Source organism: Blennius ocellaris (genome assembly GCF_963422515.1).
Source record: "Blennius ocellaris genome assembly, chromosome: 20".
NCBI lineage: Eukaryota > Metazoa > Chordata > Actinopteri > Blenniiformes > Blenniidae > Blennius > Blennius ocellaris.
Genome location: NC_137669.1, coordinates 15,423,287 through 15,442,657, shown reverse-complemented (window position 1 = coordinate 15,442,657; position 19,371 = coordinate 15,423,287). Strand labels below are relative to the sequence as shown.

At 43.7% G+C, this 19,371-nt stretch overlaps 4 protein-coding genes across 4 annotated transcripts in view; 2 read left to right on the top strand and 2 right to left on the bottom strand.

Annotated features, from left to right (window-relative positions):
* The window catches only part of necab1 (N-terminal EF-hand calcium binding protein 1), a 33,772-nt gene extending 30,595 nt beyond the window's left edge, over nt 1-3,177 (bottom strand). The window contains exon 1 of the mRNA XM_080516564.1: nt 3,037-3,177. The gene's annotated coding sequence lies outside the window, so the exon portion shown is untranslated. The remainder of the gene's footprint in view (nt 1-3,036) is intronic.
* tmem64 (transmembrane protein 64) lies at nt 70-9,471 on the top strand (the record flags this gene model as incomplete). Its single annotated transcript, XM_080516563.1, has 3 exons — nt 70-777; nt 6,697-6,852; nt 8,625-9,471. The coding sequence occupies 3 exons, from the start codon at nt 70-72 to the stop codon at nt 8,814-8,816; spliced, it is 1,056 nt and encodes a 351-aa protein (XP_080372689.1). The 3' UTR covers nt 8,817-9,471.
* Nucleotides 9,472-14,713: 5,242 nt separating this feature from the next.
* tdp2b (tyrosyl-DNA phosphodiesterase 2b) lies at nt 14,714-17,115 on the bottom strand. The gene is made up of 7 exons (XM_080515792.1): nt 16,899-17,115; nt 16,580-16,704; nt 16,174-16,326; nt 15,986-16,077; nt 15,665-15,783; nt 15,400-15,570; nt 14,714-15,225 (listed from the first exon to the last, which is right to left on the bottom strand). The coding sequence occupies exons 1-7, from the start codon at nt 17,043-17,045 to the stop codon at nt 14,944-14,946; spliced, it is 1,089 nt and encodes a 362-aa protein (XP_080371918.1). The 5' UTR covers nt 17,046-17,115; the 3' UTR covers nt 14,714-14,943.
* A 378-nt stretch (nt 17,116-17,493) lies between these two features.
* Nucleotides 17,494-19,336, top strand: acot13 (acyl-CoA thioesterase 13). The gene is made up of 3 exons (XM_080516137.1): nt 17,494-17,628; nt 17,721-17,905; nt 18,966-19,336. Exons 1-3 carry the CDS (start codon nt 17,545-17,547, stop codon nt 19,123-19,125), a joined length of 429 nt encoding a protein of 142 aa, XP_080372263.1. The 5' UTR covers nt 17,494-17,544; the 3' UTR covers nt 19,126-19,336.
* Nucleotides 19,337-19,371: the final 35 nt, after the last annotated feature.

Below are 19,371 nucleotides of genomic sequence, written 5' to 3'. Positions count from 1 at the left end.
GTCCCGTGAACCCTGCTGCTGGTCCCCCAAAGCTGATTGGAGGGGGGTGGGTGGGGTGGGGGGTCAGTCATGTCAGGGCCCACTACCGTGCAGCTTTTCAACAAGCTTGTGAAGCATGCAGTGGGCAAGACCCAGATCCAGCTGAACCGCTGGCTGCAGAGGACTGCCACAGACGACTGTGACAAAATCGACATCCTAATATGCAGCGCCTTCGATGAGAGGGCGGTCGGCCTGGGGAAGTCAGATGGGGACCCTGAGGTGACCAGTGAGGCAGGAGGGGCGACCTTCGTCGGCAACAGCGGAGAGTTCAGGCATCCGTGCTGCATCACCACCTTCTGCTTCAAGAGCGCCCTGCTGGCATGCATCCTCACTGCTGTGTGCTTCTCATCCGTTGCCCTGGTGCGACAATACCTCAAGGACCTCCTGCTCTGGGTGGAGAGCTTGGACAGCCTCGTCGGAGCCTTGCTGTTCATAGTTGGTTTGATTATTGTGTCATTCCCGTGCGGGTGGGGATATATTGTCCTTAATGTGGCAGCTGGCTACCTCTACGGCTTTGTGCTGGGCATGGGACTAGTTATGGTGGGAGTTTTAATAGGGACCTTCGTGGCACACCTGGTGTGCAAAAGACTATTGACTGACTGGGTGCTGAACAAAGTCGGCAACAGCGAACAGCTCAGTGCTGTCATACGCGTGGTGGAGGGAGGAAGTGGACTCAAAATTGTGGCCTTAGCAAGACTCACCCCCATACCCTTTGGGCTCCAAAATGCAGTTTTCTCGGTGAGTATGAAAAAATCTTATTTCACTTTGGGTGGTCGCGGGTGAAGGATTGTCAACGCAAGTGTCGCCACACAAGACTGTCAGTGAGCAAAGCTCATTATCCAACTGGAACAATGTTAAACAAGGCACTTCCAGACATGACAAATAAACCTGTGACCTTTTGCTTTTTGGAGGTGGTGATAGTCTTGCAGCTTGTACGTCTCCAAGGAGAGAAAAACCTGTCCGGAAACTGTCAGGAACGACAGTTAGTGTGAGCAACTTGGAGAAATAAACCTTGTTGCGAATCTCTTACATCAGTGTGTCGCACACCAAATTCTTGCAGCTGTAATGTAGAATCCAGTTTGAGTCTCTCGAGAAAGGGAACCTTGTTATCTTGTTATGGTGCTTGAATAAAATCAATTCAATGTCCTTTATCACAGTTTAAACGATAGCTCAGTGTACCTTGAACATTTGTTGATAAGAGAGCACTGTAAACTAATGTGTAGACATTCTTTGTGAATCTGAACTCACCCGTCAACCAACACATCACCCACCATTGCAAAGCTATGCGGTGTCCTGATATTGCTTTCAGCTGCACTCTTACACTTAACCCCGAGGACCTTGACCTTCATACAACATATGAATAATTTAGAACTGCTGATTACCCCACTGTGAACTCATTGGTACATCCAAATGGTAAAAGCCGTCAGAGCTTTAGAGTATCGGCTGAGTGGTCACTCAACAAAATACAAATTGAGTTTATTGTATAATAATTTTCATAATGGCGTGCGGGTGATCCTGGACATTAAGCCTCTGGTGTCTTGTTCAACTGTATGATGTCTGAGTAGCTCACAGAAGAAGCTGGAAATATGTTGCCTGTTCCTTTTTTTGAGTAATTGGCCAACTATTTAGTGGATAATTAAATCTCACAGCAGCCTAAAGAAAATACAAAATGGCCATTGTTCTTGTATTACACTGAATTGGATGAGATTGTGTTCATCAGGTACAGTAAGACCTAGATTATTTTCAGCATCAAACACAGTGTACAGACATGTGACATTCACATTGGTACAAAAGGAAAAAAACAACAAAACAAAAACTGCAATGAAAATGCTGACAAGGCTCATAAATAAGAAATATTTCTATTTTATTGTAGTTGCACTGAACAACCGTTTTCAAAAACCTTTCCCACTCCAGTGGACAGCTTGAGTAAATGGATGACAAGTCATTCATATTTGATCATTTATCTTTGAAGAAGTTATTCCCTGAAATGAGGCCAAAAAAACTTTGAGGAAAGTTAAAATTGAACACAAAAAAGTGGGTGCAATATGGAACGCTTGAAATGCGTTTATAGCTTCAAGCAGGAAAAAAAAAAAAGTGTGTTTCAGAAGTGCAATAATTGTACAGTGCAAAAGCAGCCAGGTTGCCGGGTTCCTCATTTACATAGATGGTGTTTAGCTTTTTTTTTTGGACATTTCAATATTGCCCACAGGAGTGTTTTGATATCGAATTTTTCCACTGCTGCATTAAATGGAAATCAGGATTCATCAGCATTTTCAAATTCTCATTGTTGCATATTATAACCAACATGCTGATCTTGCACTCAATGGTGTTTTCTAATGTTGTTCATTCCGTTTATTGGGAAATTTTGATGCAAATGTTTTGACTCGGGTTCAAACCAGTGCAACACTGATTTTTTTATTTTTTTTTATAAAAGATGCGTATATCAGGATTGCATAATGTATCTGCACTGATACCGGTGAAGACGACCTTTGGATAGGTCATTTTGCAATAGTCGTATGAGGTCATCCCAATAATTATCTGACTCGAAGGCACAATCATCCCTGCAGGAGTAAGCGTTTGTGCTGCACTTGTATGTAGACGGATAGGCTGGTATTTGAGAAGCACAGTCTGATTCAAATACTCGGGCTGTAATATTACAGTTGAGTGGAGAGCTAAAAGATTTTGGCACCAACAAAAAAACGCCCAAAATAGACCATGGGAGTCGAGATGCTCTTCAGAATCTGTCGTTCAAATGAAAGATGAGTTTATTCCCTCAATATTGGGTGAACACATTTGGAAACTGCTGACTTGAAAACACTGAAATTGAAAGAACTCTTTGGTATGGCGTTTCAGTTAAAGCCAGGTGAAGTTGTTTTTAGTCACACTGTCATAGAGGGTACCTCGTAGCACTGCCATTCCGAAGCATAAGAGAGCGTGCGATACTAAACGTTGGCGTTATTGCTGTGCGTTATTTCCACACCGTGATTAGCAGTTTACCTGATGATGGACTTTGTTGAACAGGACACACGCCATAAAACCGGGCAGATGGCTTTCATGTGCCTGACTGCCTTCAGTGGCTTCTGTTCTTCATCGGTTCGGTCTTCAGGCTCCAGAGTTGGGGCGTAGCTCGGATTCCAAAGGTTGTCACGTTCCTCTCGTGGCAGGATCCACGGTGGAGCTTTAATAGTTATCGCAGCGTTTAACTTGTCGTTTCTCCGTGAAGAGGTGAAAATGAGGTGTCACAGTCGAAGCGGCAGGCTTTCCACATTGCGCGGCGCAGCTGCTGCCACCGTCATTGGCAGTTTGTCAGGGTCATTTTACAGCACGAGCTAATTGATAGTCTTGTAAATTACTGATATGAGTTTGCTCCGAGTTGCTATTTACAAGAAAAACCAAGCAACCGAACAGACTGTGACTTTGAAGCGGCGAAATCATAAAGTGGGTCATATTTTGTTAAATGTCAGTTTGGATTTGTCATACTTCTGCTGGATTGTTTCTGCTCTCGACTGCTGTTTGTCTTTGAGAGCCTGTCAATATTTGACTCATTGTCACAACTTTTGTTCCCCCTGACATGTCCAATGTTTTTTTTAAGGTTACAGATTTATGGACATAATCATTAATTTATTTAACTGCAGTTGGCTGAGGTGGTTAAAATTTCACGCCAGTTTTATTGACAAATCATTTTGACTGAATTTCAGTGACGTTACCGAGCTTTTCCTTAAATTTTTTATTAAGTGTCACAATAAAGTATAAGATGATGTGAAAGAGGTCACATGATTCATCTCTTCAATATGCATATTTCAGCAGGCTGCTTTCTTTAAAGATGAAGATCGGAATGAGTGTATCCTCGATTGGATTGTCGTCTCGACAAAAGAACAAGCTTCAATTTGTTGCTCCATAACTGTTTGAAGATGAAATCAGCAACATCAATGCAATGAAGTTAGCGAGCACAACCAGCTTTCAAGGTTACACAAAGTGGAGAAAGACCAGACTGTCATCTTGTCACAAAGACCTCAGTGCAAATGTCATAGTATAAACTTTGACTAGCAGTCACAGCTGCCCTGACAGAAGCGGGTTAATAAGCTGAATCCCGATCTGTACCTGCCTTCATCTGCAATATGTTCACTTCTGTGTCCAGCGAGGTTTTTAAACCCAGCTCGGGCTTGTGACTCATCTCATCTGGGGTCTCGGGTTTAAGCCGAGCTGATATTGTATCTTCGCGATCTTCTTCTCGGCATTAAAACGTGAAACCCGCTGTGGCTGGCGACTTCGAGGTCCATCCTGGCTCGCGGTGGAACGATGTGCTGTCTGCTGTGCCCTTGGTAAAGCACTTTCTGCAGTTGAGGCTACATTTCACCGTACCACCCGCTTGTTTCTGCTGAAGTGGACGGTACTACATGAGAGCAGGTAACCTAAAACCGCACGGAGACTGCAGCACGACAACGGGACGACACAGGACAGACGTGAAGCGTCTGAGGATGAAATGCAAATAAACAGCCGCCACTGATGTTCCCCGTTCCCTTCACATCAAGACGTTTGGCATTTTATTGTGATTTACTACAAGCGATCACATTAATGGCACCTTTAATTACAATGCTATGCCCTTCATCACAATATGTGTGTGTGTGGGGGGGAGAGAAAAGAAAATTTACTACCCCGTCAAGATACCCTACTTACGGTTTTGTTTATGAGCACAAAGTCGGACCTGCATTGCCGCTGCTCCGAGTAAATCAGGTCAGGCAAGGAACGGGGAGTTTTTCACTCGAATTTGTAAATTATCCTGATACACAGGCTCGCAGAAGTAAGTGGGAGGTTCACTGGGAATTCTGTGCGCGGTTACAAAAATACCATCGACTAGTCCTCCTCTTGTCGTGTATAACACGGCTGCAAGCGCGAGATGCCTGGGTGGGAAGAGACTTCAGAAGGGGCTCGTGCTTCACAACTCCGGAGATGACGGCGGAGAGAAAGAGACTGCATTCCTTCACTCCTGTGTGTCTCGCATGTCTCGGCTCAAGGGTTTTCCACCACACATCGCATGGACACATCAGTGCTAATCTTAAAGGGATAAAGGCCCCGTTACACGGTTGTAAGGATGAATTAGTGCTCGCACGGCCAAGCATGCAGAGGAAAGACCAGTCAAGACAACAAGATGAGTGTAGTTAATGAGGTTTTGATAATGCCTCCGCTCTATGGACTGTAACCAAGGCTTTTTATCGCCGTGTCGTATGATAGCAGGAAGAGGGGCTTAAGATTAATCGCTGCCACGAACCGCTTGGGCTGGATCTTGCAGAGATGGTCTCGAGCCCCGATAAGGTTTTTGGCAGAGAGAATCTCTTGCAGCAGCACCGCATCGCCCCGGACACGCCACTATCAGCCACCGTGTTGTCACAGTGCACACAGTGCCAAGGTCACATCCTCGCACAGACTCACAGCGGCTTATGTCATCACTTAATCAAAGGATCAAGGGTGACGGCAGCATGGAGCCTTGTTTATATTTAGGTTGCTCGGTCCAAGATATGAAACGAGACGCAGAGCAGAAGGTGCGATGATGTGTCGCCGCTCGTGGTGGTTATAGCAGATGGTGCTGAGAAACGCTTGGTCAGCAGAATCGGCGTCCTGTGGATTTGGTTGTTATTAATGTGGGCCTAAATAAAGGGATCTGCACTATCGTTTATTTTAGAAATATCAAAAGTTACTGTAGTTTTTCTTTTTTCACAAAGACTCCAGGAAGCAATTGAAGACATTTCTTTCAGTGATGCAAATATTTCAGTGATGAGTAATTCACACATCCTGTTGCTGGAAAATGCATCGACCTGATAAACCTGAAGTCTTGGCACATATGACCTCACTTAAAACATTCCCGTGGGCCGGATGGTATCTCATTGTAGAGAGACAAGTTGGGCGTGTGTGTGTGTGTGTGGGGGGGGGGGCCATGGGGGCCATGGGGGCCTGATACAACAGTAGAAGCTCTTGAAACGTACTCTCTGCACACAATTTGCTCAGTAAAATCCCCGTGTTGTTCATTTTTCTGCAGGTATAGCGTACATGTTATTTTTTCAGCTACATTGTGTGTTTTTACAGCTTCTTTGACTCGCTGCCATGTTATTGCAGCCCATTTTGAAGTCAAATGTAAAATTCACCAGCGCCAGAGAAGGGAAGTATCTGCTGCTGTTATTGGAACATGAAAGCAATTACACCGCACAGTCGCCTCGCTTGTTTTTGAGAGGCAGTAGATTAGAAAAGAGCCACACAGAGGTGTAGCAGTCCAGCACTCGCGTCTCACAGTCGAGAGTTGACCCGGGTTCTATTTCAGGCTTTGGGACCTTTCTGTGCACGTTCATCCTTCTTCCTGTTCATGTATGTTTTTCTTTCCTAATTCCTCTGGTTTCTTGCCACAGTCTAAAAAACATGCTTTTGAGGTTAACCAGTGACTCTAAATGAATGTCAGTGTGTGTGTGTGTGCGTGTGTGTTTGCCCCCGTGAGCGACTGACTGTGGCGGGCTCTGTCTTAGTCCATAATCAGCTGGGAATGACTCCGGCCTCCACGCAACCATAAGCTGGATGGATGACAGTTGCACCTTTTTTTTTTTCATGTTGTTTTTATTTTAATCAAAGATTGAACTTTTTTTTTTTCTTTTCTTGTGTTTCCATCTGAAGATCACAGATGTGTCCTTGCCAAACTACCTGGTGGCCTCCTCCGTGGGTCTGTTGCCCACGCAGCTTCTCAACTCCTACCTGGGCACCACGCTTCGCACCATGGAGGACGTCATAGCAGAGCAAAGCGTCAGCGGCTACTTTGTGTTCAGCCTCCAGGTGAGACGATGGCGATTTAAGAAATGCGTTAAGTGTCGAAACGGTGGCTTTTAAACCCCTTCACTCGTGGCACAGTTTATGAAAATTCTCCAGTCGATCAAACTGAGTGTCTATGTATTCAGATGGTTGTGTGTACTAACTTCCAAATCAAAACTCAACAACTTTACTTTGTGAAACAAAGTTCTCCATTGTGGGCGATCGGTAAAAGTGCAACACACTTCTGATTCATCACTGTACGGCTTAGCTCTTTTCTTAGGATTTTGCTTTCTTGTGAACTTGTTTGTTCTCCTACATACATAGACAAATGTACTTAGTAAACTATAACCCGTCAGTGTCCCAATGGACATGATCATGTAACAGAAAGGGAATAACTTCCACTTGCACAACCAAGATGGCATCCAGCTCGCAGAGCAGACCGTCTAGTTCTGAGATTTCCTGAATAAACATTGTGTTTATTCATTACACTGGTGTCTCAATACTGAAGTCAAGCCAACAGAGACGTTGGGGAACAGAATGTCCCTCTGATGAGGGAAACTTTTCCAGTTCTTTCAAGGGTGTGGTCCCACCCTGTGCACATGTGTTGTCTTTTTTTTTTGTTTTTTTTGTGGCACGTAACCCAGCCTGTTAAGCAGAATTCAACTCCTCTGAAACACCATTCCTTCGTTCAACACTTAATTGAAAGGTGATGAATGCTTGACAGGTTTACAGGCTCTTCCCACACTTCAGTTCAAACTGCCGCCGCCACTCCCAACTCCTGTCGAGCGTCATTCAAACCTCGCAACTGCCGAGGGATCAAAGGTCATTACTGTGTAAGCATAGTACTGGGCCGCAACGGTCAGAGGTCAAAGTTCAGTTCAAGGATGCGGCTGTACCGGTGTTTCATGCTGGACCTGTTGTGTGAAAGGGACAACTGGCTGTGGACACAGACGGTCAGTCCGGAGGGGAAGATCTGGGGAGGAGCAGCAGACGCACACTGCTGTCTGTCGCCAGCCGACATGTACACCAGACATGCAAACATCTGTTGTTTGCACAACTATGAATGACTTGTGTTCCCCGGGCGTCGGATCCCATATTGAACATATTACAATAATAAATCTGTCTCTCCCTTAATGCACTGTCGCGTCAATGAAATCAAGATATTGGGCCCCTGTGAGCCAATAATTCCATGTGTAAAGATTCTATTAAAAAGAAAACGACATGCAATTTAAGAAGACGTTCGTTAAATCCACCGGGAAGTAAACAAAAAAGAGCAGCACAATATTTTAAAATTAGCACTGAAATGACGAGATGTTGCCCCACTGGAGCTTCATCTTGACGGTTTAGGGAGGAAGCAGCAGAATGTTTGAGTAGAAAGACGGCCATAGTCCCAAGTACATGTCAAAGGTACATATTGCATCTGACATGTGTGAGGCAGAGCACTCCGTTCCTGGTTTGTGCCGTCATCCAGGTTGCTGTAACCTTTCAACAGCGGTGGGCAATCTTCCCATGTAAACCGAAACCACAGTGAAAGAAGTAGGAGAGGAGTAAGTTACAGTGATGCATTAAAATTGTACAAACTGGAGAAATCTGCTACAGTAGAAACATTAAACTGGGATATATATATATATATATATATATATATATATAAGTTGTATTGTTGTCTGATCTTAAAGGGAAAAAAAAGGGTTTTATTTCTTTAAGTATTTGACCTTCCCTCCTTGAGGTTTTATTGCTGTAATAAAGCGAGAAACTTCTATATACCAACATTGTTACCGTTTCTTTCCGCACTGCAGATTGTCATCAGCATCGGCCTGATGTTTTATGTCGTGCACCGCGCTCAGCTCGAGCTCAACGCAGCGATCGCCGCCTGCCAGATGGAGTTAAAGTCGTCGCACATGAACGGCTCCTCCACCAACCACGGCGGCTTCACCTACTGCAGCAAGAGAGCGATGGCCGGCAGCGGGAACTGCGTCAACGTGGTGTGACCCGGAGCGGCTGCATGACTGCAGGAGGTCCCAACGAATTGTAAAACTGCTTTAGCTTAAAAGGTTTCAACAGTTTGCAGGACATGTTGGTGGCATAAGCATTTATATTTTTAAACGTTTCTTTTTTTTTTTTTGTCTTGACATCTCATTTTGACCACACATGTGGGAGAGGGAGAGAGGAAAAGAAAAAAAAAACACCTCAAAGTCTCCATGTTTAGTCGGTACGGTGTTTCGATGGGACCATGCACCTTTTGAAGAAATGGTGCTGATGAAAAACAGTTTTGTACTAAATCATCTCCAGAGGTAATTCTTTCTTTTTAATGAAGGTAACTTTGTGACATTTATTCTGTTACAGAAGCCGTCATCAATGTTTAACGATCTCCTCGGTGGTGTCGTGAGTGAGGCGCGAGCTTGCCTGCTGTCATTATGAATGTGCAATCTGGAGCTTTTCTAGAGAACCAAGGAATTCATTTTCCATTTCAGTGTCAAAGAAATAACAACCTATGCACCTTTGTTTGCATCCTGGATTCATTTCAGAAGATAATTTCAATTTGTTTTCTGGTTTCCTACATCAAGGATTCATTCACAAAAGAATAATGAGGGCATTATTTTTTTTTGATTGAATGATTTGGCTTTTTAACACATTCATTTTTGAAGTGTCTTATTATTTTTGGAGAAACGGGGAGGGGGGGGGGGTGGGGGTGGGGCCTCTCCGACAGATTTCTCCTGGCTTCTGACCACAGCAGCTGAGTTGGTCTTGCCTGCCCGGAGATAATTTTAACACTTGTGCAGTTTTGATGCGAGCAGCTGGACCGGCGAGCAGATTTCACAGCAGGAAACTCAGGAATGTTTCTGCCTGGACGTTCAAAAGTGCAGCGTGATCGGCTCCTCTGCAGCGAAGCCATGCGTCGTGCGGCAAAACCAGTCACACATTGAACTAAAAACTCAGATGTCAAGATTTCCATTGAATTGTTAGAATGATTTCAATTCATTTTTTTTTTAATTATTATCTTGTTTTGTTTTGGGGGTTTTTTTTTGTTTGTTTTTTTGGTAATGAGATTATCCGTAAAGGATTATTCCATATTTGCTAGTTTAAATGTCACTTCTGATAATTCAGTGCAATAGATCGAGGGATGGCGAAGAGGCATGAATGTCATATTTCTGTGCTGAAACCAAACTAATCAGAAATGCTCTCATGCAGGCAAAACAAGTGAAACCTAAGTCTGTATTGTCTTTGTTTTACTCACACTAGATAATGAATAAGCTAGATGAGATAAAGAAGCTTTTATTTTTTAATGTGCCATGACTTTATGAAACCGTAGGTATGTCATCGGCCCACCTGAGATGAGGCTCCACGTGACTTATTATTATTTTTTTTTCTATTTTAACCTAGTTGTCATTAATGATAGACATTACCTGTGATCAGTTCTTGGGTTTTCGCTCTTGATACGACAGCAAAGCTCTCATGCTGTAGGTTATTTTGCACAGAACACAACAGGCGAGCATTATTTTCGTACAGATAAGTTAAACCAGGAAGGGGTTTTTGGTTGCTCAAAAGTCGAGCCGGACGCGTCTCAGAAACTGACAATCAAACAGAACGTGGACTTCAAGTGACGAATGCGATACAACTTTTTATTTTTGCATCTCTTTTGATGCTGCTCCTCAGACTAAGTTGATTGAGGAATATTAAGGGCTCCTACAAACAAAAATATCCATCTTCACGTCCCCAAATTGTCCACAAAAAGTCTGTTTTGTAAAGCTGACACATTGTCATCAGAATTCTTTTTTTTTTTTTTTATCAGTTTGTTTCCCCCCCTTAAAAGCCAGAAATGATATTTGTAAAACGCATTCCACATCGTCAGTCCTCTGAGCTATTTTCATGCTAAATGTTGTTTTGAGGGCCCCTTCCTGTTTGAATATAGCAATAATGTTTGAGAATTAAAAGCAAATATATATGTATATATATATATATACATATATATTTGATCAAAATCCCACTAGTGAGCCAATTGTTGGAAAATATTCAGTCGCACTGTTGGCGACCTCTTTGTAAACCCTCAGAAGTGAACAAAAACCTGCATGTAGTGGTGGATATGTCACTGTAAGATTGAGTGTCACCATTCCTAGGTTTGTGTTAAAGTGTTCGACCTGCCTTTTTACCTCCCGCTGCCTCCGTCTGACATCTCTGCGCTGCCTGCCTGCCACCACACAGATAACATCTGGGATCAGAACAGCTTGTTCAGATTCGGAGCCGGTTGTTGGGAGATTCCTGAGAAATGATTGATTATGTATCAATGGCCTCTCGCACACCAGGACATGTTTTCACTTTCTTACTTGAATTGAACGTTTACAACGACGAGAGCGATGATGTCTTATGGCTGCTGGAGTTCTTAAGAAATTCACGTTCATGTTTTCACGGTACGGAGCGGTCTTGTTTTCCAATTTCCTTTCCTTTTGTGTGTGTTTGCTTTTGTTGTCTGGTTGATGAAAACATGTTGCCAACGTCTCCCAGCAGAGACTCTCCCAAATCGGAGTGGAAGCTGTTCTGATCCAAAGTGAACATTAAAATGTGTTTAAATGCAAAAATCATCAAACACATTCACAGTGAAGTCACATCATAATATTTTAACCTCTCAGCTGGGACTCAAGATTGTGGGAAATTTCATTTTCACAAAAAAAAAATAAAAAAGGCTTTTGTTTCTTCCTCGGTGGGCTCTACTTAACTTAGTTCTAGTTATGCAACAACTGATTCCTAAGGGAAGTATACTTCATAGACACCCACACAAGACCCGAATCCGAGATGTAACCGCACACCTGAAATGTTATAGTCGGGCAGTGTGAGGGTCAAGTTAAGGTCATGTCTGGTCCTATGAAATAAGATACTTCCCTGTCTGTATCAAGTGCATTACACATATACTGTATTTTGTAATACAGAGAATTTTACAGTGTATAAATATTATTTATCACTGTACGATGCTTGTTCAGTGTTATTTATGAGAGAGAAAATAAATCCTGTCAGAATTTGTTACACGTTTTTGTTCCGATACTTCTTCTTCCATTACACTCACTCTAACCAAAACAAATGCTACTTGAAAGAAATCATGTTTAATTTATCAAACCGTTTTAACTTCTCACAGAACCCCCCCCCCCCTTCCCAAATCCTAGCAGGAGTCGCCGAATATCACCTGGCTTCCTCCCGAGCCTTTTCAGTGTGATGGAAATACTCTTGCTTGGAAATGTTTCCCCTTATCTTGCACTCCTCTAAATAGCCATCAGTACTCAAATATGCAGCAGAAGCTGCAGCGGCAGCACTGTACAGCCAGAAATAATACTGGCTTCTGGGGCAGTTTGTCACAGCGATTTTTGAAGTGAAGTAGTGATGGATGTGGTGGTGGAGATATAGATTGGAGCACCACTTAGACTTGCCCTTGCCTCGCTTGTGACAGGCTATCTGTACGGAGGGAGGTGGGTGGTTTGTGTGGATGGTTCAATGGTTCAGACGGATTACGCTTGTGAAGTGTGCAGCGCCCGTCTAACCACACACACGTACACACACACACACACACGCACACACGCACGCACGCACGCACGCACACACACACACACACAGCCAAAAAGTAGCCTGCAGCGATCTGCCCACGTCTCGGATCCAACAAAGATACAGAAAAACCCGTGGAGAGTCCAGCCAAAGTCTATCAATCACAACAGCAAAATGTCAGGCCTCCTCCTGCATTTCATCGCTCCATCTGTTAGCAGAAGCCGCGGCACATTTTCCTCCGCCGCTCGTCACACAACCCGCTGATCTTTTCCGGGCTCGGGTTAGATCTGTGTCGGATCCATCATCGTCCAGCACCACCTCAAAGGACAAACCCCGTCCCGGAGCCTCCCCACCAGCACATGCAAGCGTCTGCACAAAACCAAGGACATTCATTTTGACGGGCCCTCAAATGAGAGCCCCGGCTCTCACTGAGGGCGATGCTTTTGGAAGGAAAACTCCAAAAATACATCTATGAGGCTGCTGGTGCCCGAGGACATAGTGAGTGAAATGGTAAAAGAGAGAAATGAATACGCTCCCGAGAGTTGAGGGAGATGATCTTGGAATACGTCCACGCAATTTTCTCGAGGGGAACTTGTGCTGCGGATGTTTGTGGATTCTGTGGAGGAGGAAAATGTTGATAGGCCTCTGGCAGAAGGATGCTGCTCAAGGCAGAGGGGGAGATCACATGACCACTTTCTTGGCTCAAGACAGCTGTTGCCTCCATCTGTAGCATCCCTGACCTGCCGCTGATCGCCTCGCCTGGTCTGTTCGGTAACGCTGCGCTGCTCTCCTTGCACTGTGCGCCACCTAATGCACCGCTGGACGAGTAAATCCAAGTCAGATTTTCTGACGATGCTGTGCAGTCCAGGAAATCTTCACAAATGAAGCTTTACGGCGGTCTCCCCAACACCTGCTTGAATGATATCTTACATCACTCTCAATGATACTCTGTTGGGGTTTGTTCAGACGCCTGCTCCCAGGAAGCGCTCGCATCTGTGTCCTCTCCAAAGGTCATCTTGTTTTCTTCTCTGTATTTTGCTGTTGTGGGGAGAGAAAAAAAAACAACAACTGCAGCCCGCTCATTTGACACAAACAAGAAAACCCTCTCTTGCATGGATTCGAAGCATGTCTTTGAAAGAGAAGTGGGGGAGACGTCTTGACAGTGCGCTGGCAGAGACTTTGAGGAGGGAGATGACATCTGGTTTGAGAGAGAAGTAAAGCAGTGAAAATATAGATTGTGCGTCCCAGTGAATCATGCCAAGTGTGGCTCCAAGAGGCCTGATTACCATAAGACTGTATTTAGCAAGACAATTTCAAATGTCACCAATTATTAGTACCACAATTTAACTCTAAGTACCAATTGTGACACCGAAAGCTTCAGAGGTATTTTTCATACGAAGCACTCTGCTGGTGGATTTGCTCCGGCTGTAATTCCTGACAGTGGTTTGAAATCATTAACAGTGAAAACTATCCTTGTCTTGGCTCATGACTGGTCATGTGTTTTTGTCTCATTATACCACCTGAGGGTGGTGGGGGGTGCTTTATCTACATTGTGACACCGAATAAGTTGAAATATGCTACAATGACGTTCGTCAATGGATTATATTAACCACATTGACAATATTAATCGGATTTTGTGTTTTTGCTTCATTTTACCCAGATTGTGTTTAATGATTCAATTAAGCTTCCTGTATGATCTCAGTTTAGATTGCAACTGTGTAGGGAAGCCATGAAGTCTCTGGCTAATGTTTTGTTTGAATTGTGGGCACTGTAGAGACGGCACAGTGGTGTGTTTAGCAGCTCATAGTTATGTGTTTACTTCCACAGCCCCAAAACACAAACTTGAGGTTAATTTGTGATTGTAGGTTTTTGCCCTGCAATGGATTTGTGCCCTCTGCCTTCATCCAGTCAGCTGGGATTGGCTCCAGGACCCTGAGCTGGATAAAGTGATATGGAAGATGGATGAATAGATTAGTGAGTTGAGAATGTTGCCAGCAGATTCAGTAACAACAAACTACCTCTATATTGCTCTCTAGTGGTCAGATGCAAACAGTACAGCTACTGAGAACCTCTGTAATGCTGCTGTTGTTACGATCAATCGTCTTCATTGTGACATAAGAGTTCATCTGCATAGGGAGTTTAATTGCTATAAAACATGTGAAAGTATTGTTCAGTCCTTTTAGGTCATCATGAACAAGGAGTTCAATAAATAGAGAAAGAAAAATAAAACAGAACAGTGAAGGTGTAAACCTTCTCATTGTTAATCCGAGGTTCAAAATAAAAATTCAAAGCAACAACCTGACAAGTAAGGTCACTTCAAAACAAGGCAGCCTATATTTAATGTACATTTTATTTAGTCTCTTGAGTCATAAGAAAATTGCATTTCATCCAAAACACTAGGGATTAAAATTAATGACTAATCACAGGAAGCCTCAGATGAGGTCAGAACACTTTTGTTTTAAACAGAGAACGTGTTGGTGTGGTCTGAAACCCAGCGCTGATTTTCGCACTCCTGGAACATTTCAACACCAAACGGCAGCATCTGGTCTAAAACAGCTTCCTTGTGGTGGTTCACTTTATTTTCTTTTTTTACCCTGCAGAGAAGCTGCAGTAGATTCCCCAGTGATCACTTATGTAGCGGCCACAGTCCAGCTTGTCCAGCCCCACCAAGGCCATGTGGTCGGGGGCGAGATGAGGGACGCCCTCCTTCGCGGCTGGACGGAAGTAGATCCGGTCGAAGCGGCAGCGACTGACAAAGTTAACCGCCTTGTTGTTGTTGGCCTTTGTATCCCAAGTGTAGCGGCAGTGCTCCTGTTTGCCCAGCCGCTCCCACACATCGCAAACAGTGGCTGGCAGACCCACTTTGGCCACCTGAAGAGAAACACAGAGATACACTCCAACATGGGATTCCTGCAGGGTTTATGTACCCAAGTCACAATGTGAACCTTTTAAGCTCCACTAATAAGATCAACATTACAGCCACAAAGATTAGACCACAGAATAGACTGCAATACTTGTATTACGAAATACTACATTGTAACTGACCTCAGTGTCCCTCAGATTTGTGTCCCCGCCAAACACAACAGTGACGTCATCAGGTGCGTCCTGCATCCTCTGCATCACCACCCGCAGCTGCTTCATCCGCTCCTGCCCGTGAGCCTTGCAGCTCTCCAGGTGTGACGTCATCAGGCACAGTTTCTGCCCTCTGAAGTTCACCTGATTCAACAGAGACGAGATGCCTGTGAAGTTCACGTTCAGGTGGGCGTCCACGAGTTGCACTGAGAAAACATGGGAGGAAGTCTGCACCAACCCGAGCCACAAGCAGGTTCCTCATCATTTGAGTGGTGGGATACGAGACCACCTCGCTCTCCTCAAACTTCACTCGGGATTTCTTCAGCATCATCCCAGTAAAGTAATTATCTTCACCACCTTGTCAGAAAAAATAGAAATGAGGAAAAAAAAAAAAAAAAAGTCACAGGTCTTCTTCGGTTGAACAGGAAAATTAAATCGGTGACTTCAAAATGACCCAAACATTTAAAAGTACAAATTTGCTGATATTCAGAAATCATTGTTTTATTGTTTGAAGCAGGGTGTTAGAACTTATTCAGTGAAAAAACAAAACATGTCGCACCTTCAATGATCAGATAACTGACGGCACGTTTCTTCAAGTACTGGACGTAGGGCGGAATGAGCTCTTGAAGAAACACTACATCTGGGGTGTATCTGTAGAAAAAAAAAAACCCAAAGAGGGGCATTCATGCTGTCCATTCAAAGTAAATACGACTTGATGCCTCCAAATGAAGTGTAACTAATGCTTACAAAACTAAGTATGAACACAGTCCTCTGGCCCGCTCTGCTACGTTGTCTGTGTCGAGTCCGTCCACGTTCCAGGAGATAAGAGACAGCTTCTCGCTGTCCTCCTCTTCCGTGGGTTTCCGTGCAGGTGTCGGACTGTCTTCAGTCAAATCTATGCTAGAAAATGTTCAGAGTCTTGATTTCTAATTGGTTAGACGGTGACGCCTTTAAATCTCACCACAAACTGTAGTCTAACCGTCAACACCTTTATAATGACTCTGCATCAGAATGATCTCCATCACTTTCAAAACTTTCATTATGGTATACGACAAGTCTTTCACGCAATACACGATCTTAGGTTGGATTAAATATGTCAAAGTTTAGTCCCATGAATTTATATTCTAAACAGCTTTATTCGTCTAAAACTCACCAGTCTTTTGGAGCTTTTTCCTCAACCTTTTGCCTCTTAGTTTTGGGGCTGGGGTCTCTTTCTGGAACATCCTCCTCTCCAAATACGTTCTCCATGTCCGCCTCAAAGAATGAGTTCAAAGCTCTCTGGAAGCAAAATGATAAGTTAATAATAAATCAGGGCTTGACTTTATGAGCGCTTTCCTCGTCATGTTTGATCGCATTTTCTTAACCACCTGTGTGGATTCTGATCAGTGAAATGAGATGCAGCTGTGTTGGAATGCAGTTCTATCCGCCACTAGTCGTTTGTGCCCCCCTCAGAGGGGGTCGATGTGTCTAACCTCCATCTCCCAGTCGTTTTCCGCCAGGTAGCACTGCGCCACGGCGCCGTCCGTCCCCGCTACCGCTGCAAACTCCGCACACTGCCGAGCTCTGCTTTCCTCCACATTGGACACGGAAGGCTTGTCCGCATCCGAGGAGGATGCCATGTTCTGCACGAACCACTTGTAGTTGTTAAAAGCTCTAGAAGAACTCGCTGCCTCAATAAACACAAACAGGTCAATCTCTGGGGCCAGGTGCAGCAGTGAAATATGTCCGGGTATATCTCCTGACTTTCACTGGCTCCCGTTCACTGTTTTTGTTTAAACTTGATATAACTAATATTTATTGGTTTTAATTGTTTATTTTTAATAGATCTCAATAATTCAATCAAACTATATCCAAACTGAATCCCCCTTTTTGATTTTCCGATTCACATATATTCATTAAATCCGTTGCAAGGCATTTGGTGCGAAATTTATTTTCCTCGTAAAATAAATGAACGAAAAGCATTTTTCTTCCGTGATTAAATCTTTGCGTTATAATTTATTCCACACAAGACACTTGCAGAAGTGAACATATCACCCGGACGATTAATGGGGTGGGAACAGTTTCCGCTCAGACGTAAACACAACTTTGACATTGGCTCTGTTTTCGCTGCAAAAAAAAATGTCTTCAATAACTTTAAACACACTGAAACAAATCATGAGAGTAATGGTAGACAATCCAGGCTTCGATCGAGTCCTGAGCAAGGTGAGGACTCGCATTCTACCCGTGATTGAAAGAGATTTATTTATTTTTTTTACTGTGAACTTTATTTGCACCTGTGTGTGTGTGTCGCTCAGGTGGAGCTCTTGTCCGCCGCCCCGGGTAAGGTGGTGTGTGGGATGCGGGTGGAGGAGGAGCACACGAACCGTGGAGGCACGCTGCACGGTGGGCTCACAGCCACCCTGGTGGACGTGATCTCCACCGTGGCCATCATGTACAGTGAGCGGGGGGCTCCGGGGGTCAGCGTGGACATGAACATAACGTGAGTCCAGAGACCCTCAGACCTTCACAGCTGCTCCAGACACACGAACTGCACACTAAATGTTGGAAAATCCAAACACTTTATGCTTTTTCACCCGTCAACGTGTTTAATATTGGCATATCATTGACATATTGTGCATCAAACAGATGCTGTTAGTGTAGTTATTTCCATACCCATGTCATATACACTTAAAATTGTAATTGTGGTTGAAAAATGGGACAAAATCATCAACTTAATTAATATTACAATATTTGGAGATACTGTATTTTTGTTTTATGTGAATTATATGACAGAATTTTTGTTTGAATTCAACTGTGCACTCATGGCCATGTCACTGGGGACACTGGTACAATCTAATGGGATTAGATCCAGCAGCTGCATTACAAAGTATGTCCTTACAGTAAGAAATAATGTCCAGTTTTGCTTGAGATCATCAGATGTTTGAATTGGACTTCAGGTTTTAGGTTGGAGCGCATGATATCAAATGCTATTGCTCACATGTATGTAAATGAAATAATGAAATGATAGCCTGCTCAACATCGGTGAAATCTTCAACCTGGAAACAGTGCTGAAGCACTGTATTACATTTGAGTTAAGAGTCTGTATACTTGAATGATGGCAGGGAGTACAAGCACTAATGTCAAATGTTCATTTTTTCATGTTGACTTTCATTTGGTGTTTAATCATCATGCTACAGAATTATACAATCAGACTTTCTTAGCCTTGCGTTTCTTAAAACTGAACTGCAGGCAATGTTTTGCACTGTTGCAGCTCCATAAGAATATTGACTTTGGTGGTGGCTTTCACCGTTCAGTAGGATTTCTGCAGGTGCTTCCACAGTCCAAACACATGCTCGGCAGGTTAATCGGTGACTCTAAAATGTTGTTAAAGTTTATACGCCTGCAGTTACACTGGTGAGCTGACTAGTGTGGGCGTGGCTAAAGTGCATGTATAAGTTCATTGAGCAGTCTTTGGACTTTTTTTTTTTTTCCCCCCTTCAACCTTCAGCCCTGGTTTCTTTCCACATTGAAAACTACAATTATAAATGCCTCTCTTACAGGTACATGAATGCTGCCAAGATGGGGGAAGACGTCCTCATCACAGCTCAGGTCCTGAAGCAAGGTCGCACTCTGGCGTTTGCCACCGTCGACCTCACCAGCAAAGCCACCGGGAAGCTCATTGCACAAGGAAGACACACTAAACACCTTGGCAGCAGCTAAACTGTGTGCCTGTCTTTTAAGCCAGTAGAATCTAAACGAATGACTTCAAGTAAGGACGTCAGCCTCTGATTGTATATACTTTTGTAAACACATTAAAATATGTAGAAAATATAACTTGTTGCCAAAACTGTGGAACATATTTGGTGTCAGTCTTCCATCTGGATGTCGTGTCCATGATTCATGAGAATGCAATAAAACAAATGCAAAAAGACTTCTGCTTTCAGAATTTGCACTGTATTGGGATAT

Excerpts from the sequence above, each read along its gene's own strand:
- tdp2b (XM_080515792.1), bottom strand. The coding sequence starts at position 17,045 with ATGGCATCCTCCTCGGATGCGGACAAGCCTTCCGTGTCCAATGTGGAG. Across the intron at positions 16,078-16,173 it reads CTGTGTTCATACTTAGTTTT|ATACACCCCAGATGTAGTGT; the intron begins GTAAGCATTAGT and ends TTTTTTCTACAG. Across the intron at positions 15,226-15,399 it reads CAAATCTGAGGGACACTGAG|GTGGCCAAAGTGGGTCTGCC; the intron begins GTCAGTTACAAT and ends GTTTCTCTTCAG.
- acot13 (XM_080516137.1), top strand. The coding sequence starts at position 17,545 with ATGTCTTCAATAACTTTAAACACACTGAAACAAATCATGAGAGTAATG. Across the intron at positions 17,629-17,720 it reads TCGATCGAGTCCTGAGCAAG|GTGGAGCTCTTGTCCGCCGC; the intron begins GTGAGGACTCGC and ends TGTGTCGCTCAG. Across the intron at positions 17,906-18,965 it reads AGCGTGGACATGAACATAAC|GTACATGAATGCTGCCAAGA; the intron begins GTGAGTCCAGAG and ends CCTCTCTTACAG.